The 23,890-nt window shown below is 45.4% G+C and overlaps 1 protein-coding gene across 2 annotated transcripts; it reads right to left on the bottom strand.

Moving 5' to 3' along the window:
• Positions 1-77: 77 nt before the first annotated feature.
• Positions 78-22,546, bottom strand: ddr1 (discoidin domain receptor tyrosine kinase 1). Of its 2 annotated transcripts, none has more exons than XM_076109113.1 (19): positions 22,417-22,546; positions 20,000-20,102; positions 17,347-17,422; positions 16,542-16,694; positions 15,584-15,731; positions 14,331-14,442; positions 13,275-13,461; positions 10,621-10,867; positions 9,569-9,718; positions 8,903-8,959; positions 7,370-7,536; positions 5,956-6,163; positions 4,917-4,994; positions 3,266-3,567; positions 3,039-3,166; positions 1,955-2,152; positions 1,574-1,841; positions 658-807; positions 78-241 (listed from the first exon to the last, which is right to left on the bottom strand). In XM_076109113.1, the coding sequence occupies exons 1-19, from the start codon at positions 22,514-22,516 to the stop codon at positions 101-103; spliced, it is 2,973 nt and encodes a 990-aa protein (XP_075965228.1). In that variant the 5' UTR covers positions 22,517-22,546; the 3' UTR covers positions 78-100. The 2 variants fall into 2 exon arrangements, with proteins under 2 accessions (XP_075965228.1, XP_075965226.1); XM_076109111.1 differs by having other exon boundaries at positions 4,917-5,036; positions 22,417-22,531.
• Positions 22,547-23,890: the final 1,344 nt, after the last annotated feature.

Here is a 23,890-nt window from a genome sequence, read left to right as displayed (position 1 = left end):
AGCACCTCCACCACACCTTCCCCACCGCAGCAAGGATGCAGAAACGAACGAGGCATTTCCCCTCTTCAGCGTTGCCTTTCTCTTCCTTCTGTTGCTCTCTCTACACCATGTTCATGGCGTCCTCCGTAAGAAAGGAGTGGATGTCGGCGAAGGACGGGCGGAGCTTGCAGTCTCTGTTCCAGCAGCTCAACATGAGCTCGAAGAGACCCTGAGGACACACAGCCGGCCTGCTCAGATACACCTGCAAGAGAGAGGAAGGGAGGAAGGTGTTAGGAAGCGGGGACCATTTCATTAATGAGACTTTTTTAGATTTAGATCTAATTCTATCTATTTTGAACATGTTACAAATAATAAGAAAACACGTGATAAAGTCGACTAGTTTTCAACTCTGACAAATACCTAAATTAATCTTTATTATCACATTTCTTTTTGGTCAAACACAGTTTGTCTCCTGCAGAAAAACATCTTTAATTGTTCTTAATAAGAGCCGTGGCCCACAGCCCGGCCACTAGAGGGCCACGGATATCATCCGTCTGAAGTCAGTAGCATGTAGTACATTCTGAACACAACGTGAAAACACCTCAGGAAATGAAGAACAGCTCTGTTATTATCAGAATAAAACATCTGAGGGCTCGTACTCCAGACTCTGTGTTGTACCTGTCTGCCCTGGTCTCTGAAGAACTCCCCGGCGTTGTCAATGACTTGCTCGTCTGTGAGGTTGGAGTACGGCTGCTCCTGACAAACGCTCAGCATCTCCCACAGAGTGACCCCGAACGCCCACACGTCGCTGGCCGTGGTGAACTTACCCTGTGAACACACAACCATGTTCATCTTCAACATCATAATCTCCATCAGTATCAAAAGTACTATCCGCATCATTATCATAGGATGCCTAATTGTTGGTACGGGATGACACATTTACTCAATTTCTTTTACATACGAGTTCATCATTATTGAACTTTACATATTTTTACGGGTTTTTTTGCACTCATTTTTAAACAAAGCAGAAGGTGTTTAACAACTTTCCCCTAGATTCATGCGTCAAAGGTTGTATTTCCTGCTACACAAAGACACTGACGACCAAAGTTTACAGTAAACAAGCTCCTGTTTGTTGCACAAACAAACCAGAAAAAGAGGAAAAAAAAGGGGAGAAAATTCATTTGAGCTGATTTGTTGAACAGATTCCCTCTAAAGTAGTTGGTATTTTACATGATGCAAATTATATTTAAAAAATGCTCACATGGATCTTGGTATAATTTATTTTTCTTACTCAAACTCCTAGATTTAAAAAAACAAATGCATTGTTGTAACATGTTATTATAATTGATCCTGGTTAACAATGTGACATACAGTATTGCCATCATCACATACCATCGCACACACACACACACACACACACACACACACACACACACACACACACACACACACACACACACACACACACACACACACACACACACACACACACACACACACACACACACACACACACACACACACACACACACACACACACACACACACACACACACACACACACACACACACACACACAGTCCTGTCCTCTCACCATGAGTATACACTCCCAGGCCATCCAGCGTATTGGCAGCACAGCTCTGCCCTGGATCCTGTAGTAGTCTCCTGCATACAAGTTCCTGCTCATGCCAAAGTCGGCTATCTTGATGTGACGCTCACCGCCCCGATCCTCTCCGCTCTCACCCTTCTCACCCCCGACCAGACAGTTACGCGTGGCCAGATCCCGGTGCACAAAGTTGAGGGAGGAGAGGAACTTCATTCCTGACGCAATCTGGCTGGCCATGGAGATGAGGGCCGGGTAACTGGGGGAAAAAGTTGACAGATAGAGGGAATAACGAATAAATCAAAACTTTGACTGTGTGTTCATCTAAATCTGAGTGTATGTGTGATGTGTGTGTGCACAATTCTGGCTTACCTGATGGTCGGGGTGTTATGTGTAGGTCCCGTCTTGTCCAGAAGCACTCGGTGGGACAGATACTGGTTCAAGTCTCCACATTCCATGTACTCAGTGACCATACAGAGGGGATCACTGCTCACACACACTCCCAGCAGACGGATGATGTTCGGGTCCTTCAGGCGAGACAGGATCTTTACCTCTTTCAGGAAGTCGTTCCTACCAGGACAAGGAGGAACCAAGATGAAGGGATATTGCACAGGAAAGATAAAGAGTGAAACACGCGGATTTTAGGCCTCATGTAAAAAAAAAGAAGAAGAAATGGCTTGAATCAACACCACCGCCTGGAGCTCTGGCCGGCTGTTCACCGCATCGATTTGTTTTTTCGGGTCAATATGTTTGTGTTGCTCTGGTTCTCACTAACCACATAAGCTCACATGAGATAGGAGCTTTATCTGCCCAGTGCAAAAAGAGCAGAGAGCCAAAGTAAGCACGCAGCTGGTGACGAGAGTCAGACATCTAGACAACCACAGAGGCCCAGGTATGTTTCTAACGAGAGCTGAAGGACCAAATCAGGGCTAAAATGTGAGAAAATATTAGAATCGTAGTTGACGGATGAAAAGAACCTCAGCCATGCTTCTGCTGAACAGCTCAGTAATTTCATGCAGTTGATAATGAGGAATGGATAAGATGATGTGGTATGTGAAGGCTGGCTCCACATTCTTCTGTCCATCACCTGGAAAGTAATATTTCAGCAGAAAGATTTTAAAGCTATAACTAAAATTGTATTGAATGGTACATTCCTAAAAAATATATACTTGAGTTGTCAAGGAAGTCAATCAATTTTCCTGGCCACACACCTCTAAATAAACCCTGATATTCCAGAAACATCCGAGGCACTCTGAATGCAAGTTAAAAATGCATTATTAAATCATGGATGTTGACGCGTTTCAACCTAACAAGTCAGGGTATGAAGCGTGACATGGAAATTTAAAAACATAATGGGTCATGAGACACTGCAGTTCTTTTCAAGATAAGCCTTAGAAGGTGGAAAGAAGTGAGAACCACAATGACGCCAGGCTCGGCTGTGTGTAATGTTACACACCTGGCGTTCTTGGAGGCGTCCGGGCGCAGGATCTTCACTGCCACCAGAAGAGGGCGACCTTTTCTCACATTGAAGGGGAACTCCAAGTTGGTAAGGTCCTGAGGGTTCTCGATTTCACACAGGTGAACCTTTGACCAAATAAATACTGACATTGGTAAAAGCACAACCACCCCTCCCTACACACACACACACACACACACACACACCATTTTCGGGTCATTCCTCACCTCTCCAAACTGTCCCTCTCCCAGCTTCTCCTTAAAGATGAGATATTGGCGCGGCAGCTCCGGCAGCGGGGTGGTGTCGGCCCCGGGGCTCGAGGAGGTCAAGGCGGGGACGGCGTAGGTGTTGTTACCGCTGACACCCTGCAGGCTCACGATGTCCGCCTCAGCGTAATGAGGAACGCTGGGAGGCAGTGGGGGAGAAACAGGGGGGGACAGGGAGGGGTACGGAGGAGAGCCAGGGTAGGGAGGAGGCTCCTCCTGAGTTGGGGGGAAACCCTTCTCCATGTCCATGTCCAAACCACAGGCTGAAGGGAGGAGGACGAGACAGACAATGTGGATTAAATGAAGAGATTTGAAGAGCTGTGTGATTAAAAACAGCTTTGTGTTGATTGAAGACGAGTTGTTAGTGAGAGAATCGCATGCCATCACAAACCGGTTATAAAAGGGATAGTTTGGATTTGAGGGAATTTCATGACAAAAATAAAATTAAAAAACCTCTTTGTACAACACTTTTTAGAAACATTTCTTCATAAGGTTCTGTGTAGAAAACAGAAGCTTAAAAATAAATCAACCTAAAACAATAAAACACAGGATAATAAAATTACATACAGAGACGGATAACACCTTTGGTGAATTGCCTATTATTACTATTTTTCCTGCTTAATTCCTGAACGTCTTTTTGATCACATCGCAGGTATTCAAATTACGAAAAACACAACTGTGATGGATGAATCTTTCTGGGATACTGTAGAGATCTATTCTACTTTCTTTAAACTAAATAAGAATCTACTGCTGTACTTGCACATACGATTTCAAGTTTTGATTTAACAAAAAGGTGCAACAACCTAACAAAACACGATCAGCTCCAACGAGGCTCTGACAGCGTACATAAGTCAAAGACTTGTGAGGAGTGTGGCTGAATACCAAGTTGTTACAACCTTGTTAAAATAATAATGCAGACAGGCACGAATGGGAATACTGCATCGCAATATAACAGATACGATTGATGCTGTACTCATAAAGATAGTCAACAAAAATTGTTGACGCCTAAGTACACAACCCTTAACATGTACAGTAATGTAATCTTTTTTAAGTAGGGCCTTTTGTTATTCCACAGATTCACACAGAGGCGCTCTGAGGTAAATGCTGACGTCGGCATTCTAACATCCTCACATCCCAACAATGTTAAAATGTTTTTGTTAAGCTGGTATAAGGTTTATAATGCATGGTAACATTTGCTGATTAGCACTGAATGTCATGTTGACTCATTAACACTTGGCGTGTGACATCAGTGAAGACCAAACTGATGAACCAAACAGCCAGACATCAACAGAGCCACGCCGGCTAAACAAAAAGGCGTCTGTGAGTTTGTACTTCTCTGGGTACGTTTGAAAATTAGTACAGTTCCCCAAATATCAAACTATCCCTTCAAACAAAGTTATTTGGAGTGGTGAGTGAATGAGTGACTAATTATGTGAGTAACAGGAAGGATGATGATGGTCGTGCACATGCGAAAATAGATGTCATCATCACTATCATATCCCAGAAGCATCTCTGTGTGAGAGCACTTCTGAAGCCCCCGCCCTGAAAGGTAGGTAGGTGGAGAGGAAGGGGGCCCCTCCTGACTGTGTCGGCCCAGTCTGAGGTCTCTTACCCTGGGGCACATTGAGGCTCTTTTCCTGAGCCTGAGAGGTGCTGGGGACGACTAGGGGTCTGGAGCCATTTCTGTGATCTGACAGGAGGAGGTGATAGGCTGGGTTGTTTAACAGCAAGGCTGGGAGAGCACACACACATTACCAAAAACACACAAACACGTACGGAATGGGGCGCGGTGCACGCAGGAGTCATGATATCGATCGTACAAAGTGGCACAAAACACACACAACGAAACACAATGACAACCATTAGCATGGCACTGTTAGCATGTCCATTACAACATAAGAGAAGGAGGAGGGGTTGCACTGACGCGTGGAGCACGGAGCAGATGAGCAAAGCAAGAACAGGCAAAGTTAACACAACTCGAGCAAACATAACAAGAAACAGTGGATGGAATAATGTTTCTGTTTCTCGTGTTATTTCAAACTCACACAGGCACCTCGTAAAGACGGCATGCAGACCTCCAGTGGTGTAAAGCAAGCTAAGGAATGCTTTTCTCCCTCTTTACTCCTCTTTTTCTCCTCCCTCTTTTCTCAGAACAATGGCTCTTTTGTGCTTCCCTCTGCGCCGCGCATCTTTATGGAGGCACTCTTCCTCTCGGGGTGTTTGGTTTGATTTACTTGTGTTTGGTGTGGTGAAACACATTGTAGGACCATTGTGTCTTGATATGCGTGCCACATTTTCTCTCCTGTTGCTTCCCCATTGCACACGAGTTTGCTCATTGATAGGATCAACAAATGAAAAGCACGCAGACGACGAAGTCTTCACAAGCCACATACATATTTGCGGAAATTTCAATTATGTACAAAGTTGTTTCACATTTTCCACTGACTCCTTGCTAATTGTGTGTGACTACAGATCAATCTCTGTCCACATGTATTTAGCATGCGGACTGTTTTACTGCATGTGGGCATGTTCTACTCAATGTGATTTCTCTGGACTAAACCACTCGGCTCCAACAGAAACAACAAACCCTGTCCTATCTATCAATGGACTCCATAACTGTGTGTGCTCACATATGTGCGTTTGAAACCAACCTGTGCCGTCTCTGGGATCCCTTGGCCGGAGCAGAGCGCTGGGCTCTTGATACTCTCCTTCTCCCTCTCGGTCATGGTCGCGGTCGTCGGGGAAAGTGTGGATGCGCTGGTAGCGGCTCGAGTAGCTGTGTGTGTTGTTGATGACCACGTTGTCCAAGGGGACTGACAGGTGAACCCGCAGCTCATCACTGGACAGACTACCCTGGGCCTGGGAGGGCAGAGGATTCACAGGTAATGCAGGAAATACAAGATGCGGGTCTACTACAACAGTCCAGCAATAAACCCTGTTCATGTTCAGAGAGGTGTTGAGTCCACTTCATCTACCATCATGTCCAACCCGTACACATTTATGAGGGTAGGCTGCATATTATCACCTACACCTCTCAGTAAAACACAAAACTACCTCTCAACACCTCTTTTTTCCTGACTGAACATTACAATTGGCTGTTTTGGACTGCATCAGTTTTATCTACCTGTATCTAATAAGAGTGTGGATGTAACATTTGAATTCCTAAAGCAGATGGTGATCAAACTGTGGAAACCTCTAATCTTGAACAATTCACATCCAGATGGAGATCCAGTGGTGCTCTGACAAAAGACTGGCAGTTGTTATCTTAGCCTGTTATCAATCATTTCCATCTGGTTTAAAGAAACAGTTCAGCCTAATCACACAGGAATACATGTTCTCACTTAGGGTTATTTATTCTGTGGAAAGTAGTTACAATGAAAGCTGTTAACAGAAAGATCTATGGATTATCCAAAATAACCATCACATTGTTTCTGGAAAAGCAATCAGATTCAGATCCTTGAGCAACACAAACAACATTTATTTTACCTCTTTTCTACTTGGGTGGTAACAGATTTCTCATGAGACAGATGGTCCAAAAGTTTGCCTACTAAAACCGAGACTTCTTTAGTTACATCCATACATTATCTGTCACTGGGTCACGGGGGAGCTGGAGCTGATCCCAGCTGACCTTTGGGGCGAGAGGCGGGGTTCTCCAGGCAATCGCAGGGCTGACATACACAGACAACCATTCACGCTCACATTCACACCTACGGGCAAGGAACGTACACACTGTTGAGAGAATGTGGCCGTATCGACTCAGACCTGAGCGATCGGATCTCAAACCTGCACTTATAGATCACCCGAGACGCATGTTACTGCGAGGTCTGAACAAGGTCTTTGAGTCAACAATTAACCTAACCCGCTTGTTTTCGGACTGTGGGAGGAAGCCGGACAACCCGAAGAGAACCCGCGCTAACACGGGGAGAACTCCACACAGAAGGGCCCGAGCCGACCAGCGGGTTCGAGCCCAGTAACCCTCTTTGCTGTGAGGCAACAGTGCTACTGCACAACTGTGCCGCCCACCACTACGGCCAAATCACCAACTGCTTTTGCATGTTGACTCACCTTGCCCAGTATCTTTTTCCAGTACTGCCTCCACAGAATGACAGCTATCACAGCCAGCAGCAGAAGGATGATGCCCACCAGGCAGCCGATCAGAATAGCTGTATTACTGCTGTCATCCTTGGCTACAGGAAGTCCCGCCCTTGGAGTGTTGGCACCAAATTCTGCATCTTGAGGAGGAAAAAACACAGTCGGAAATGTTAGGTTATTGTATGTGTACGAGCTTGATTGACTGCAACCTGGTGTTATTCGTAGGTCTGATGGGATGTGTGTAGATCACTATGCAGCACAGTCTATTTCACTGTGTGTTAACATGCTGGCATGAGTTAATGCACAGTTCAGCCTCTGAGCATGAGCTCTTTCAGTGCAGTCACGCACACCAACGTGGTTTCATCAGGTTTATGAAACATCTGAGGGGGATTGTCTGTGTTTGCATGCATCCAATAAGCCTGCAGAGCTTCTCATCGCCCCCTGCTTTGAGAACAGAATGTGAACTCTGCTTTGCTTCAGCTTTGGAGTTAAATATTAATCACAATGATCCAGTTATTTTTTCTCTCCCTTGGAAGGTCAAATGTGGCATGCTATTTGAATGAAGGATGGAACTGAACTCTTAAAACAACTTTAACAGAATAAGTGACAGTTTGTAATGGATTGCTCAGCTAAGGCTGAGCGTCCATGTCACGCTTTTTTTTCTGGCAGAAAAAGTGCTGGCAGGGCGGGGGGGGGGGGGGGCCTTCATCCACAGTGACGTCACCAGTGGCTTTCTGAAAAGTTCAGAGATTTTCAGCTACAAGTGCAATTGGGGTGCGCTCTGAAAACAGACGCTTGGCGTAACGTTTTTTTCTCTAGGCGGAAATATGCGGCTGCATATGCCCTCTGCTCATTGGGGAAATCATTCTAAAAAGACGCTGGCGCTCAGAAAAAAAAACGCTACATGGACACTCCGCTTAAAAAAAAGACCAAAAAACTGGCACACAAAACATAATGCTTTCATGTGCATACACAAATACACACCCGCAAGCACACACTCATACAAGCCACCACGTTGTCATAATAGAAAACAACCGCTTTCTCTCTCCCAGTCAGTTTAACACCATGCGGGTAATAAATAAACCCAAACAAAGCCGTTCAACCAGAGCCAGTAACGAGGACAAAGCAGCATACACGCCACAGAAAACCATTTCCAGTTTTCTTTAAAAAGTCTGTTATTGTTTAGCTGTGTAGAACACAGCCAGTTTCCCGAAAAAAAATAAAAACATGCAGTTTTGCAGAGACCGCAGGAAGCCAAGTTGTTATTGTACATAAATATGATGTACTTTAGCTGTGTTAGTGTTTTTCCTACAGCTGTATATCTTCAAACTCAGGGGACAGAGTCCAGTGCCAAAGCCTGTCCCTGCAACCCCTCCTCCGTTATACACTCCACCGAGCAGTGGGACAGTTTTAAGATGCTGGAGGAGGGCCAGAGCGGATGGAGTTAGCTGAACCGTCCCTCGGTTCATCTGCTCTGTCCATTTCATTGTTTTTTTGCTCTCTCACCTGACAGCGTCCAGTTACCAGTGGTGTCCATCATGAAGGAGGTGTTGGTGGGGGGTTCTGGAGGAGCGAGGGATGGACAAAGGAGGAATGTGTGAGAAGAGAGGTGGTGAAGACTCAGAAGAGGGCGATGAGGAGAGGAAGGCTTTTTTGGCTTTTCATCCATGTAAATCAAAATCACTAAAAGTTCACACCGACTTTTTAAAAGCCAGACTGAGATGATTAAAATCTCAAGAATTTTAAATAGAAACATTTGACCTTTAATATTAAACCAGATTTCTCCTGCCCTTTAAGTACAATGAAATCTATAAGACAAGCATCCGGCGTTTCAGAGCTTGTGATAAAGAGGGCGGCTCGTCAGACATGGGCCTCCTTTGGCACCGTCTGCCTTTTGTCTCCGCTTCAGACACATGGCTTAGACACACTGCTCACACTCATCATAACTGCAGAGAAAGAGACGGGCACAGAGGCTAGAGGTGAAGAGGGAGAGATCAGGGGAATTAGAGAGGCAGGAGAGAGCAGAAATTATAGGTGAAGCAGGATGGTGGGTGACAAAAGGGGACCACTGAGAAAGAACGGTTGGTGGAAAGGAAGATAGTAAACACAAGGAGATGTGGAGGTGGAGAGCAGGGGGGATAAAAGACGAATAGGAGGAACAACAGGACTCACCGGATGGGCCGGCAGTGATGTTGGAGGAGCTGTGGCCGGACGTGGGAGAGGAGGAAGTGAGGTTGACAGGCGGAGGAGAGGAAGTGGTGGTAGGAATCTTAGGAAGAATAGGAAATGAATCCTTCTCTGTTGCATCCTCCTCGAATGGCTCTGGGTAAAGAGAAAGAGAGGAAGAGCGTGGGGGGAGACCATTTAATGAAAATGAATTTTATATGACGTGACTAATCTGAAGGACTTTGTGTCGACAGACCGTTACCGTGGCGACCCTAAATTTACTGGCCAACCAACCATGGCAATAACAACATCAGCTGTCCCATATAAGAAGATTAGGCTGCGAGGTTTAGTGGCAGAAGCCGACATGCCAGATCACTGCTGGGTCAATTAATTTGAGCTACCTGAGTACGGTGTGATTACGGAGCACTTTGCTGATTCTTATTGCGCTCAAACTGACCGATTAGTCACAGCAATCTCAGCTGGAGAGCAGCAGAGGAGTCCTCTATCTGACTTCCAATCAGATACGCCTAAATCCTGTCTTTACAGAAGATATCAAAAACCCTCCTTTGTGTTTGCTGCGTGGGTCTGTTCCAGTCCGTCAGCAGGACGATAGTGAAGATAACAGACGGAAGGAAACGAGTTTTTTTAAATTCAGGAGGGTATAAAGAATAACGGATACCCTTTGAAATGTTTTTTGTCAAGGACATCAGCAGTATTTTTTCTGATACCTTAAATCAATTAAAAGAAGACAGCGAGGACAAAAACGTGTGGTTCTGTCACAGAAACAAACCTCGCTCACGTTGAGTCTCACTTGACTTTTACTTTGAGCATTTCAAGAATGCCGACTGGACTTACACCCATTGTAACAAGCCTTTTCAGTTGTCTCCTTTCCTGTTGCGGCCGTCTATATTTAGCTATTGTTTGGGCAAAGTCCAATCTCTGCTGGACCTCCAACACAGTGCTGGACATAGTTGATAGAATATGTGTGGCAAAAAAAAGCAAAGCCATTATAGACAAAAGAAAACGGCCCGTCAGAGCCACAGAAACTGGTTTCCTACCAGAGAGGAAGGATATCTCGCTGATGAGGAGCCAGCGGTCAGCGAAGTAGAATTTGCAGAGGAGGATCTGAGCCGCCCGGCCGCCCAGTGGGAGGGAGATGGGTCGTGAGGAGGGGTCTTTGAGATCCTCAAGGGGCACCAGCAGAGTGAGTTCAGGGGACCAGGGCTGGAGGATGCCAGGCTTGAAAAGACACTCTACCTTGCTGAAGACTCTCACACCCTGAGTGTGGCGGTTGTTACTGTGCACCTAGAGGAGGGAGACAAGAGAGGGTAATAGAAAGACAGATGAAGAGATAATAGAGGTTGTCCTTTAACGATCCAAACACCTGATTTAGCTCAACCCTCATGCGTTATTCATTCATTATTCGCGGAGAGGCAGAGAGATTCAGTTAACACACAAAATTAATGACACATTCTCATCCCGTTCCCCCGTAATTGCTTTGGCACGACTTAAGAGCCGAGCAGGACTACAAATTAACAAAATTAGAACACAGGAGGGGTAAAGAAAGGATGCAGGAAAAGAAAGTGTGTGACAGAAGGCCGATTGGAGGGGAGCGGATGATATATCTTTCCTGTTTTTACAAGCAGGGAAAGGCCAAAGAGAGGAGAAGCCAAGGAGGAGGGAGGCTGATTAAATGAGCGAGCGAGAGGTCAAAACTATAGATCTAGGAGATAAAAACGTAAGGCGATGGTGGGAGGTTCTGTTCCGCTAAGAGAGAAGGGGAGGCTGCTCTGACAGGTTAGCTATTAACCTCACACTTACTGCGAGGCCAGCCACGCTAACCTAATCCACATGTTAATGCACACACACACACACACACGAGGCAGGAAGAACAGCTGCACCAGATGCTGAGTTAACGTGTAACTGATTCTATCTGAAAGGGGACAAAAATGGGGGGTTAGGGTGTGTTTTGATGCTTGTGGTGGGGGACCTATAAGTCAACAGAACCAAAGTAATTCACTACTCCTTCAGGGAGAACAGCTCAAATGACCTGCGCAAAGCTTAATTTGAGAGCATAACAGTGCATTCATTATGTTTTGCTTGTTTCATCATAAATATAACCTACATTCATGAGTTCCCTCTGATCTTTTGGTTTCGTTTCCCCCCCTCTTCCACATGAGCTTACAAAGAAAGGTTTTGCATAAATTCCCAGAGGACAGAACTGGATCTTTACAAAGATTTGGGGTCCTGTTAAAAGGCCCTGTAGGAAGTGCAGTTATGCTTAACAAAAGGTCAAAGAGCAGATCTCCCTTTGGGAGAGTGATTAGGTGCAGGTTAAGAAACGACAGAGACAATTCAAGCCAGAATTAGGTTCAGGTTCCCACTCTTTATTTATTTGACCTGTGTGTCCGACATATCCGCTCTGCCGGGCCAGCATAACGGTGTATGTCAGCTGAGGTTAGTGAGGGGAAACCTCTGGGGAAAAGGCAGCAAAAATAGGAAACGCCTTGGAAAAACACTACGAACGCCGCTGGGAAAGATTTAAAAAAGGTAACTGAGAAACACTACAACAATAACTGAGAGAGCTGAGAGAGAACATTCCGAAATTTTGGATCGCAGTCAAAACCAAACCTCTAGAAGATAACTCGTCACTTTATAACACTGACTGGGGATTCGTGCTGTTCAATGTGCACATATATAGGGCGAATCCCACCCAAACCAACATTCCAACCCGCGTCCAACGAGACAACACAGTTATAACTCAGACTGGGTTGCTTCATATTATCATTTCCCCCTGTTGCTCCACAAACTAACCCCAAAAGCCACACAGACGCACAAACAAACTGTGATGCAACTCAGTGGCACCCAGAGAGCCGAGCACAGACGCGCTGTGCCATGATAAACAATGGCAAATTAAAACTAATCAAATGGCCGCAGAGCTATTCCGGTCAAAATGCTGCTTCATGGTGAGATGGCAGACGCATAACTATGCTTCTTTTTTATGAGGTTGTACTGGTTGGAGCTGCAGGATTTGAAAAGGAGTTTCATCAGACGCTAAAAGAAACAATCAGCCTAATGTCCTGCTATAATCAGTATGACATGCTTTTCATGTGCTAATGAGGTTATTAGTTAACCAAATATAGGTATTAATTAACAAACAGAGCTTTGTGTGAATACTGGTCTTCACGAAACACACAGAAAGCAGGATCTCGTTTTAAAACATCAAGGAGTTAAAGAAGTTCAATAAAATCAGTTTCAGTTCTTTAATATGTAGATTTATGCTTCAAGGTGCTCTAAAATCTTCTTGAGTTGTTGTCGCAAAGACTAAGAACAATGTCCCACATAACACTCTGACATTCGTTTACACGCAACACTAGAAAGACACCCGTCATCAGATCTGACAAGTGGTGAGATGAAAGACTGAATGTGCATTAAACTGGACATTCTATAGATTCTGCATGTTCTCTGGCTTCAGTGACTTGTGGACGAACTTGAGCTGCAGTGACTCGTCGTCCCCCTCGGAGCGTGTTTTAGAAAGACCCCCGAGGACACAGACCGGAAATCTGGGCTTTTAGCCTCAACGACGTCTCTGATTTACAGGCAGCTCCATGCCGTCTGAGATTCAAGTGGGATAATAAAGTCCTGCAGAACCCTCTCACATTCATTCACAGACAACAACGCATGCACGGTCACACAAACTTTCACTGCCTACCTGCATGTTGTGGAAGACACGTGGCTTCTCAAAGTGGAACTCAATATCCACGCTGCCTTGCCCAAGGGCCTCCCGGCTCCAGCCCAGGTAGTCATAGCCAGGCCACACCCTCAGCTCTTTAGTTTCTATGAAGTCATCTCCTCCCAGGACGCCGTCCATCAGCTGACCCAGGCCTCCAAACTGCATCCTGCACAAACACTGGACGGGTTAACATGCAGCTCTGTGCAGAAACGGTTCTGGACGCAGTGGACTGTCAAATGTATTCATGTACTGGCATACAAAGATGCTAAATAAGCATATAAACATATAGATGTAAATGCAAACAAGCTAGCTCGCACACGCACACACACACACACACACACACACACACACACACACACACACACACACACACACACACACACACACACACACACACACACACACACACACACACACACACACACACACACACACACACACACACACACACACACACACACACACACGCACACACACACACACACACACACACACACACACACACGTCTGGATTACATCAAACGTGTTAACTCACCCGCTAGCAAAACATTTCAGCCCCATTACCCACACAGCCCATGCAAGTGCGGACCCCCACCAATTCCTAGTTCAGCCCTCCTTTGCTCCCCGCCAAAACATTACGGCCAGGAAACGCGCCTCAAATCCCAGAGCAACTCAAAGAAAATAATGTCGTTCCCTTTCGATTAGGCGGACACCAGAAAAAAATTTCAAGAAGAGATTAGCCCGAGACCCCTCTTCAGTGCGAACAGATGTGATGAGCGCTGCAGAGAAGAGTTTGGTATTCCACTGATCACTCCACGCTGCTGACCGTAAAACTTGTGAATGTTTATTGTGATCCTATTTGCAAAAGCAGTGTTGCAATTTACACGCATTGGTCGTGTCGGTTTCATCATGCATTTCCATGAACACGAAATCCAAAAAGAGCAGTTTAAGGGAATGTATGGAGATGAGATACTTAATATACATAGAAATGCAAATGGTAATAAAAAGATTATAAGAGCGGTGTGAAGACCTTACCCTTGCTCGGTGCTCCCATCGTAGGTGGAGTCGTTTAGATAGACGGGCATGCCAGATATGCCAGACAGATGCATGACGTGACCCACTGGAGCTGTGTAAGCCTTCAACCCGTCTGAGTGACAGAGAGATATGTACAAATATTCAATTCTAGTCGTGTGATTGTTGAGACAAAACATTTTATTGTTGTTTTCTATTTAGGAGAAAGACCTGAACAAGCCACATGTGAAACTTAATATATTCATAATGAGCAGCTACACGTTTTACTGAGCCAACATTAAACAGTAATCACTGCCGCGGGGAAACGGCTATAGCTGTTTTTTAAAGTAGTAAAACAAAGGAAGAACGGGCCTGAACAGCCCACACGACATTTACCGGTGAAATTCAAGCCTCTCCGCCCCAATATACAGCTAATCAGCCCTCTCCCCGAGAACAGAGGTGACGTCAGCAACACGGACTACAGCCCTCTGCTCTGCTCCCCATAATAAACAACGCTTCACATCGCCTTTAAAGCATGTGTGCAGTATTCTCTGTTTGCACATGAATGAGTGTCTGTGGATGCGATTATGTACTTAGCTGTGTGAGATGTAGAAGAATAAATACAGCAAAGACACTGCGCCGCCATAATATCTGATACGAGATGAGGTGAGACGCAGAATGTGCGTAAAAACTTGACATTCTGTACGATCTCTGGATTGTGGGTGAACGGAGCTGCACTGAATGCACATTAGAGCACATTTTAGAAAGATGGTCTCCCCGAAGACACAGATCAGGACCTGCGGCTTTTTGGCCTCTGTGACAGTTCTGATTTACAGGCAGCCTGACGCTGTTTGAGGGAGGTGGATGGGGCTGGAGAGGAGGTGAGGCAGCCATAAATACTCAGCTTGTCAGTGTTGCGCTTCGGGAAACTTGGAGACGAATACAATTTATCACCGTGTGGCTTCTTTTAACCGGAAAAACCTCAGCGGGGCTGTTAATTTGATGCAATGCTTCAAATCAATGCATGGGACATATGGCGAAAACACACTCTTAATCACTACCATCCAACAAATCCCCCTTGTACCATTCCAGTAAATTTAAGATGATAGTGACATCCGTCACCTTCCCCATATGAAATGTGATCTGATAATCAATGTCTGGGGGGGCATGCCCCAGAATACACAGAACAAATGAATACCCCAGTAACAACAAAAGAAGGAACATTTTGTATTTCTGTGATCTCTTCACGTCTCTCTCACCTCCACGCAAACACTCACCGTTCCAAAGACAACCATAGAGCTCCACCCGAAGGCAAACACTCATAACTCGGTCAGCCAGGGGGTAGAAGCGCACCATGCGGGCCACTATGGGAGGGCCCAGGTCCTTCAGCACAACATCATAGGTGTTCTCATTCCCTGACACCGCCTAGAGGGAGAGAGGCATGAATATCAAATCACACAGTACATTGCTCGTCTCCTCTGTTATCTGTGGGGTTCAATGAATCTCGCCTCACGGCTCTGACTTTTTATTCAGCGTATCTTCAAATTCTATTGATCTGAAGGCGAACATAAACCGCTTTTTCTTAAAAACACAAAAGTAGGACTGATCTTCGAGCGTGAGCCTCTGGTGGAGCAGCCCACACCGAAAGATTTACATTGGCTGGAAATCTCTGAATATTTGTTGCTTAGCAATGTTCTAAAATAATAACTGGGAGGGGAAAACAAACAGTATGATTCTTTCCCTGAAACATTGGCTGTTGGAGGTCTAAATTCCCATGCCATCGTGTAGTAGTTGTACAAAACACAGTGCAGAACTTATAGTCAGCAAAGAAAATATTGGACATTTACCAAACACAGTAAGATGCCTTTATCTGCACAAGGTAAGTGTTGAAAACTCAGGCAGTGAAGGCCGATTTTGTCTAAACAGAAAAGTTAGTGGACAGAGTTTGGCTGGTGCATTGCCAAACTGCTCCACTTGCCAATAAATGATAAATAAATCAAAAGCAGATGAATAATCCAGGCCTCTGTTTAACAAGACATTCATATTAAACAGCCACTGGACATTGAGCTGTTTCCTATCAATAATGGAGCATTGGACTCAACTGTATGTTCCTTGATCCCCCCCCCCCCAAAGCTTAATTAACGGCATTTAAACTGTCGCTGTCCTTCATTAGTGAACACATGAAAGGGACAGTGGGCTCTGCTGAAATGAACAAAACTGAAAGAGCCTGCTTACTTCCTTGCCCCAGCGGTCCTTCCAGGTGATCCATTTCGCTCCGTCTCGGGAATAGCGGAGGCGATAACTGCGGGCGAACTCCTGGCCGTGCCCGTCGGCATGGCGGCCCTGAGTACCAACCAGAGCCAGGAAGTGGAGTTTGTGCAGGTCCACCTGCAGGAGACAGGAACTACATCATCAAAACACTAAAATACAGACAAACAGATTGAGATACAGATAAAAGAATGATATTGGGAAATCATAAAAAAAAAAGTTGAATTTGGTAGACTTCTAAATGTTAAGGTAGATTTAAAGGAGTAGGTTGACATCTCTGGGGGTGTGTCAATGTTTCGGGGGAAAGTATTTTGAAGTACCCCAAACTTATACTATTAGTATCCAACTTAATTCTTATGCACTGACTTTGTTTTGTTTGTAGGAGGAGCTTCCTGTTTAAGCTAGCTGCTGAATAGCCATGGGCCGTGACCAACTTTTCTTTTTTAGGACTTACTGATCTCCTTATGTTCTCTTGAGAAGAAGCACCATCCTGTCCAGTCTCTTTGCTAAGCTACCCGCCTTGTGGCTCTGGCTTCATATTTAGTGGGCAGATAAACAGACAGCGGTATCAATCTAACTCTCAGCAAGAAAAAGAAAGTGTATTTCTCAACTCATCGCAGCTGTTCTAAAGTCCCTCTAAAGCATGGCCTTGAGTGAATTAAAGCAGAACAAATCTATGACTATTATAATAGTCACAATACAGCGATTGTACTGAGCATTACTTCCAGAATGTAACGGCGTGAATCAGAGCAGAGTAAACGGAGAATCTGACCTGAAGGTATTCTGATGCACTGGGGAAAACGGCTCCTGCAGGACACCACGCTCCATCCCCCTCTCCGGTGCTCAACCTGCGAGAAACAGAGGCTTATAAATGTTGGATGACAAAATAAGAAAAAAACAAAACATAAAAGTTCACCAAATCCCAGTCCCACACCAAAACATTTCCATGCAGAGATCCAAACACACCCACAACAAGACTGAGTACATCAACACGCTGGGATACCATGCTGCGACCCTCCTCTACCACCAAACATATTGATTCCACAGCAGCCAAACGTTCACATATAAATGGGGCAATGTTGTCTGAAAGAGAGAATACCCTGGCTATGGCTAAAGGCGCACAGCAGGCAGGAGAGAGAGAGAGAGAGAGAGAGAGAGAGAGAGAGAGAGAGCGAGCGAGCGAGACTGCACATGAAGAAAAGAAAAGAGATGAAAGGGGCAGAGTGAAAATAACTGGCTTTTTAAACCTCACAACAAGATGCAGAACGTCAGGACCAATCTTTACTCGCAGCTCCTCAGGCCTGCCATGACCACACACACACACACACACACACACACACACACACACACACACACACACACACACACACACACACACACACACACACACACACACACACACACACACACACACACACACACACACACACACACACACACACACACACACACACACACACACACACACACACACACACACACACACCACTAAAAGATTTTCACTCAGTATGACCTTCGTCAATCCAGCCTGAGAAGAAAAGTCCACACCGCCACCACATACTGGCCACACAGAGACCACTGACTTGGCTCGGTGTGTCTGTGACGTCGGACAAACTCGTACGAGGAGCTTTGGAACCGACGCCAGGCCACAACCACGCTCCGACCACTATGGGGCTTCTCTTCGAAATGAAAGCTGCTGCTCACACCGCCAAAACAAATCACTATACCCACTCGGTCACACCGACAGTGGCGCTAGTATTTCAATCAGTCCCCTCGGTGGGTGAGATCATGCAGCCGGAAACCGTGAGATGATATCAACACATTAGTGCTCCACATGGTGTCCTGTGATGGGAGACGAGGATGAGGAGGGAGAGAGGGGAAGAATGTGGCTGGGCAGAGCTCAGTCCACCGTTCAGCAGCCAGCAGGGTTACAGTTACAGCACGCTGGTCTGCCAACTAACTCATCTCTCTCCTATTTCTCCATCTTTTGCTTTCTACCTAAATACCAGCCAGCAATTCATCCCTTCCACATTGTTCTCAATTCTGCTTTTTCCCTCCAACTGTTCTCCACTCCCTCACACTATGCTGATATTTCACTCCCTCAGAGTAATAACAGCTACTTAATTCCTACCGGCTCAGCAACCCTCCCTTAACCCTACACCTTCCCTCCAACCCTGTTTTCAGATTACTTTCTCTGCAGCTTTCAGCGCACCATCACAGTGATCCACCTTTCACTTCTTTCCTCCCTCAGTCTCTCCCCGATGTCTCTTACAAAAAAGCTCGGGCTAATAATCATTTCCAGATGGTGAGACACTCTGCCAACAGACCAATTAACACACACACTACATTGACTTTCATTCATTTCCTGGAGACTTAGCCATAACCACTACAAGCCTAAACCTAAAGTTGTAGTGTGTTTTGTTATGGGGATGTACAATTGTCACACACACACACACACACACACACACACACACACACACACACACACACACACACACACACACACACACACACACACACACACACACACACACACACACACACACACACACACACACACACACACACACAGTGTGTAGCAGTCTTGACTTGGCTCTCATGACTCTGACCTCACTGCCAGACAGACATGGTGGGAATATAATAACCCAGAAGGTTTTAGAAAGACACACCATCACTCTTCCATCATGATCTATTAGGCCTTGAACAAATTACTTAAGCGTGGTGCAAACAGACTAAAAATAAAGCAAGCAGTCAAACCCAATAGTCCACAGTGATGCGTGCATGTGTTCCTGTATTAAAATGTGTTATTTCTCCTGTTACTCCATTTAACATTTACTCCAGTAGAAGTAGATCAGTTTCCCCGACCAACAGTTCAGTATATTAGTAGTTCATTTAAAGGTCACTCTGACTAAAAGTTACGTTAAATTATGTTTTCTATACAAGACAGTTTCTTAACTGACTGAAAGCTTTCAAGCCAAATTTAGAGGGCTTTATGTGTGTTTTTGCTTGTTTCGGTCTATTTACTTCCAATAACAGACACTTTACATCACAGCTAATCGTTATACAAAGCATGATGCTAAGCTTTAGAGATCTGAATGTACTTCTGTTCAAAGGGTTTCCTTTCATCTCTGTATAGTATGAACACCAATTAGCAGCAGTCTGCATTAATTCATGTGGTTACAGGTGAAACAGCAGCAGTGATGCTGGGCGTGATCAGCCTGATGATAAGTTACTCTTTAAGTAGAATGACAGTTTTCAGACTGTAACCACACAAAGTACAGTACGAGAAAAGTACACTTGATTACTGTGGTGGGAGGAATTCTGCTTTTTCCCTCCAACTGTACTTCGTAACGTTCTACCTTGCACACACACACGCACACACACACACACACACACACACACACACACACACACACACTTCCTACCTTCCATGTTTGGCCTCAGTAGAGTCTGACCAGGCGCTGGAGGCAGTGATGTCAGAGTCTGGGATGATGCCATCCTCCATCCCGAGGGCGTAACGACACTGAGCTGCAAGAGAAAGATTGAGGAAAAGAGAGAAGGAGAGAGAGATAAAGAGAAAGTGGGAGAGAGACACACACATGAGCAACATTCTCATTCGTATGGAGAACATGTCCAAGGGGAAACTTAATATTTCCATTAGAGCGTCAGCAGCCATTATTGGTCACGGAGCATAATGTTGCGATGTCATCTCTGGGAAAACTTCCGAACTTCATGCTTCATAACCCACACAGACGGCGAGAGGAGGGAGAAGAAAGACCAAACTCCACAATAAATGATCCTGCCCTCCCTTATTTTGTTACAGCATCTCTCGGGGAGATTCTGTACTAATGAGTTCATGTGAAACGTAATGGCAGTGCTTTGCATCACTTATTCCTGTGAATCCCCTTTGTCCTGTCAAAAGTAAAACAGCAAAGATGGTCATTAAAATAAATCTGAAGAGTATAGTGTACCCAGTGTCTCCCGTGAGATCCCGTGACTTGTAGTCTCTGAGACTACACCTTTCCTGTTTTTTTTTTATTTTTCTCCTTTTGTCTTTCCAACCCCAGCTCTCCGTCCCACACAAAGCCACCTCCTCCGGGCTCCAGCGATCCTGCACAGACCCTGCTACGGTTACCACTGCCCGGGGATTTGCAGGAACAGAACAAAAGAGACAGAGAAACCAAGGGCGAAGTAACGAACGCAGACAGGTCTCAGATATCTGCTCTGACTCGAGTCCAGCAGCAGCATTATCAAATGATCCAGATAGCGTGGTCCCAGGCATGGATTACCCAACGACCCAGCTATCTGCTCTCAGTCGTGAGGAGGAGATGGTGGAGGGGGAGGATGAGAAGCTGAGGAGGTGGGGGGTTCGGGTAGTGATAAAGTGGAAAGTCGTACTGAGTGACAGAGATATGGAGGGCAGGCTGAGGGTGACAGAAAGAGGCGGGGGAGGGTGGGCGTCTGACTCAGTTTCTGTCATTGAGTCAGCGAACAGGAATGCTGGGCTGAATGACAAACCCTAAAAACCCCAACGGGTGCAACACACACACACACACACACACACACACACACACACACACACACACACACACACACACACACACACACACACACACACACACACACACACACACACACACACACACACACACACACACACACACACACACACACACACACACACACACACACACACACAGTTCATCCACGCCCTGCAGACAGGTGCCCATTTTATTACATCATCATCACACATCGCCAGTCAACACCCCGCCATCTGCAATCTTCTCACCTCTCCGTCTGCGTCTCTCGCTCCGTGTGTCCTCTGCTTTTACTTTCTCTTCTTGACAGTTTCTTTTAATAAAACTTTGGCCCACGCACCAAACCGTCCTGCTTACACTGTCAACATTGATTCAGGTGTTTCAAAAGATAAGTTTGTGTGTGCCGTACCAGTCTGTTCATCTTTCTCTAACGGTTTCTTTTCCATCAATCTAATCCTAGATGAATGTACAGCAGACACGATTAGTCAATGAATCAATTGGTGGATGAACAGACAATATCGCCATCACGAGAGCTACGCTGCTAGCATGCCTAAAAATAGACAGATATGTTTTTGTTGATTGACTAATTGATTAATTGAGTGATTGTCTTGGCTCCAATGAGGATAATCTATTCATCAGATGAGTCATTAATAAAGCAGAAAACAAAAATCCAAACATTTGATGGATCCAGTTTCTCAACTAAGCGCTGAATAATAAAAAAAGAAGAAGAAAACATTAAAATAATGATCAATATTTGCAGCCTAGTCACATATACAGTCTAGCTGCTGCAGGCAGAAACAGTCTCCTCTGGTTACACCTGGTTGGCTCTCATTCACTAACCCCTCATTCACTCCCTTCCCCGACATTTTGACTGACACTTTCATGAGCTGCCTGTGCATTAGCGGTCTTGGCAAGCAGAATGGGGGGCCTAGCTATCTCATTCTCCCATTACACACGACTGGCTGGCAGACAGGGAGAGGACACAGGATAGCCTGTTGATAGCGGACAGAGAATGAGCCTTACTGATCTGAGAATGTGAGGAGAATGTCGGAGCAGCAGGGCGGACGCTGGCTGTGCCCAGTGGACACGAGGACGCGAGGGGGGAAAAGAGGGGAAGGGCTTGAAAGTGGAATCATGTCCGAGTTTGTGGTAATAAAAACCTTGTAATGTGCCAACTGCCAAGCCGTGGCATTCTTTTTGGGAAGTACAACAGTCAAAGAAAGAAAGGAAAAAACACAGAATTTGGGTTACATGTCATCCATCACCAATTTAGATGTTCTCTTTGGGTGTAGACGACATCCTACCTGGGTTAAAGTGCCACTCGTGGTCCCCAGAAGACGACACCAGCGCCACCAGGACTGTGATCATGGTGACAGGAAACAGCCGCGGGGTTGGCAAGGCCATGACAGCAGCAACACACCTGGTTACCTGTCCGGGGACACGCTGATGTCCAAAGGCATACCTGTGGCAGAGAAAGAGATATTTAAAATTGACATCCACTTTAGGATTCCTGTCTGTGCTTACAGAAACTGCACCAACCCCCCCCCCCCCCCCAATGATTTGATTTTCTCTCACACACACACACACACACACACACACACACACACACACACACACACACACACACACACACACACACACACACACACACACACACACACACACACACACACACACACACACACGGCTGTTGAGCTCCTGGCTCACTTTCTCCATCGTTAACTCAACTCCCTCAATCAAATCATCTTAGTCTAAAGCACACAGCATATCTCACAGTCATTCGTTTCTCTACACTTTGCATGCCGAGCTCAGCAATGGACCGAATCCCAGTGGAGCAAGCACAGAGCCGTATAACAAAGGCCACTTTCACACACTAATGTGTTTTTCTCTCTGTTAGCGATGATACTTTGCTGCCTTTAGAAAGGGTACAAACAGCTTGGTAAGTGAAGATGGTCGAATTAGCAGACTCCATTTACTCCCAGAGATTTCTTTATTCCTTCTGTGTGACACGGTCGGTGATGCTCGTTTGGAATAAATAACAAACCGATGAAGCTGCAAAGGTTGGAGAAATGAAAGCCATTGAGTGAGAGAGAGGGACAGATGACGAAGTCTTTTGAGTTAATGGAGATGCAAACATGGTCTGTGCACGGTTAGTGCAAAGTGAATTGCACGGCACATCACAGACAGTTTGTATGTGATGATAAGTGAATTTAAAAATACTTGGAAGCTTAAAACACCCACACTCAGTTTATTAGGTACACTAATGCTAATGTCTAATACAGCAGTCCTGTTATGAAATCCTACCTTCATGAAGGTGGTAATGTGAGAGGGGGCGATTCAAATAATGATCATTACGAAGGAGCTGTTGAAATGTTGTGATATACAGAGAGGTGTTTCTAAAATGTAGGGATAGACAAAACAAGAGACACATTTCTCTCTCTGCAGCCTCCAAAATGATCAGAAGTTGAATCAACACCTCTCTTCAACAGTTTAAACAGAAACTGAACATTATAACCTTCATGAAGGTAGGATTCTATTACAGGACTCTTGGATTAGAATTAGTTTAAGCTAGATGTACCTACAGTAACAAACGGTCAACTGAGCGTAGATCTTAACAAAATTACAGTATATGTGATGTAGAATATGTGAAAAAATAAGCACATTTCACTGCTCTATCCCTTGTGCATATTTTACTTTTGAGACTTCCAGTGGTGAAGCAAGGGGGAGGAAAGAAACCTCATGATAAGTGGAAGTGGGAGGTGGGAGTGACAGCTGGGA

Source organism: Anarhichas minor, unplaced genomic scaffold, assembly GCF_050575085.1.
Source record: "Anarhichas minor isolate MPS153535 unplaced genomic scaffold, ASM5057508v1 ptg000041l, whole genome shotgun sequence".
NCBI lineage: Eukaryota > Metazoa > Chordata > Actinopteri > Perciformes > Anarhichadidae > Anarhichas > Anarhichas minor.
This window is presented reverse-complemented; position numbering and strand designations above follow the sequence as displayed.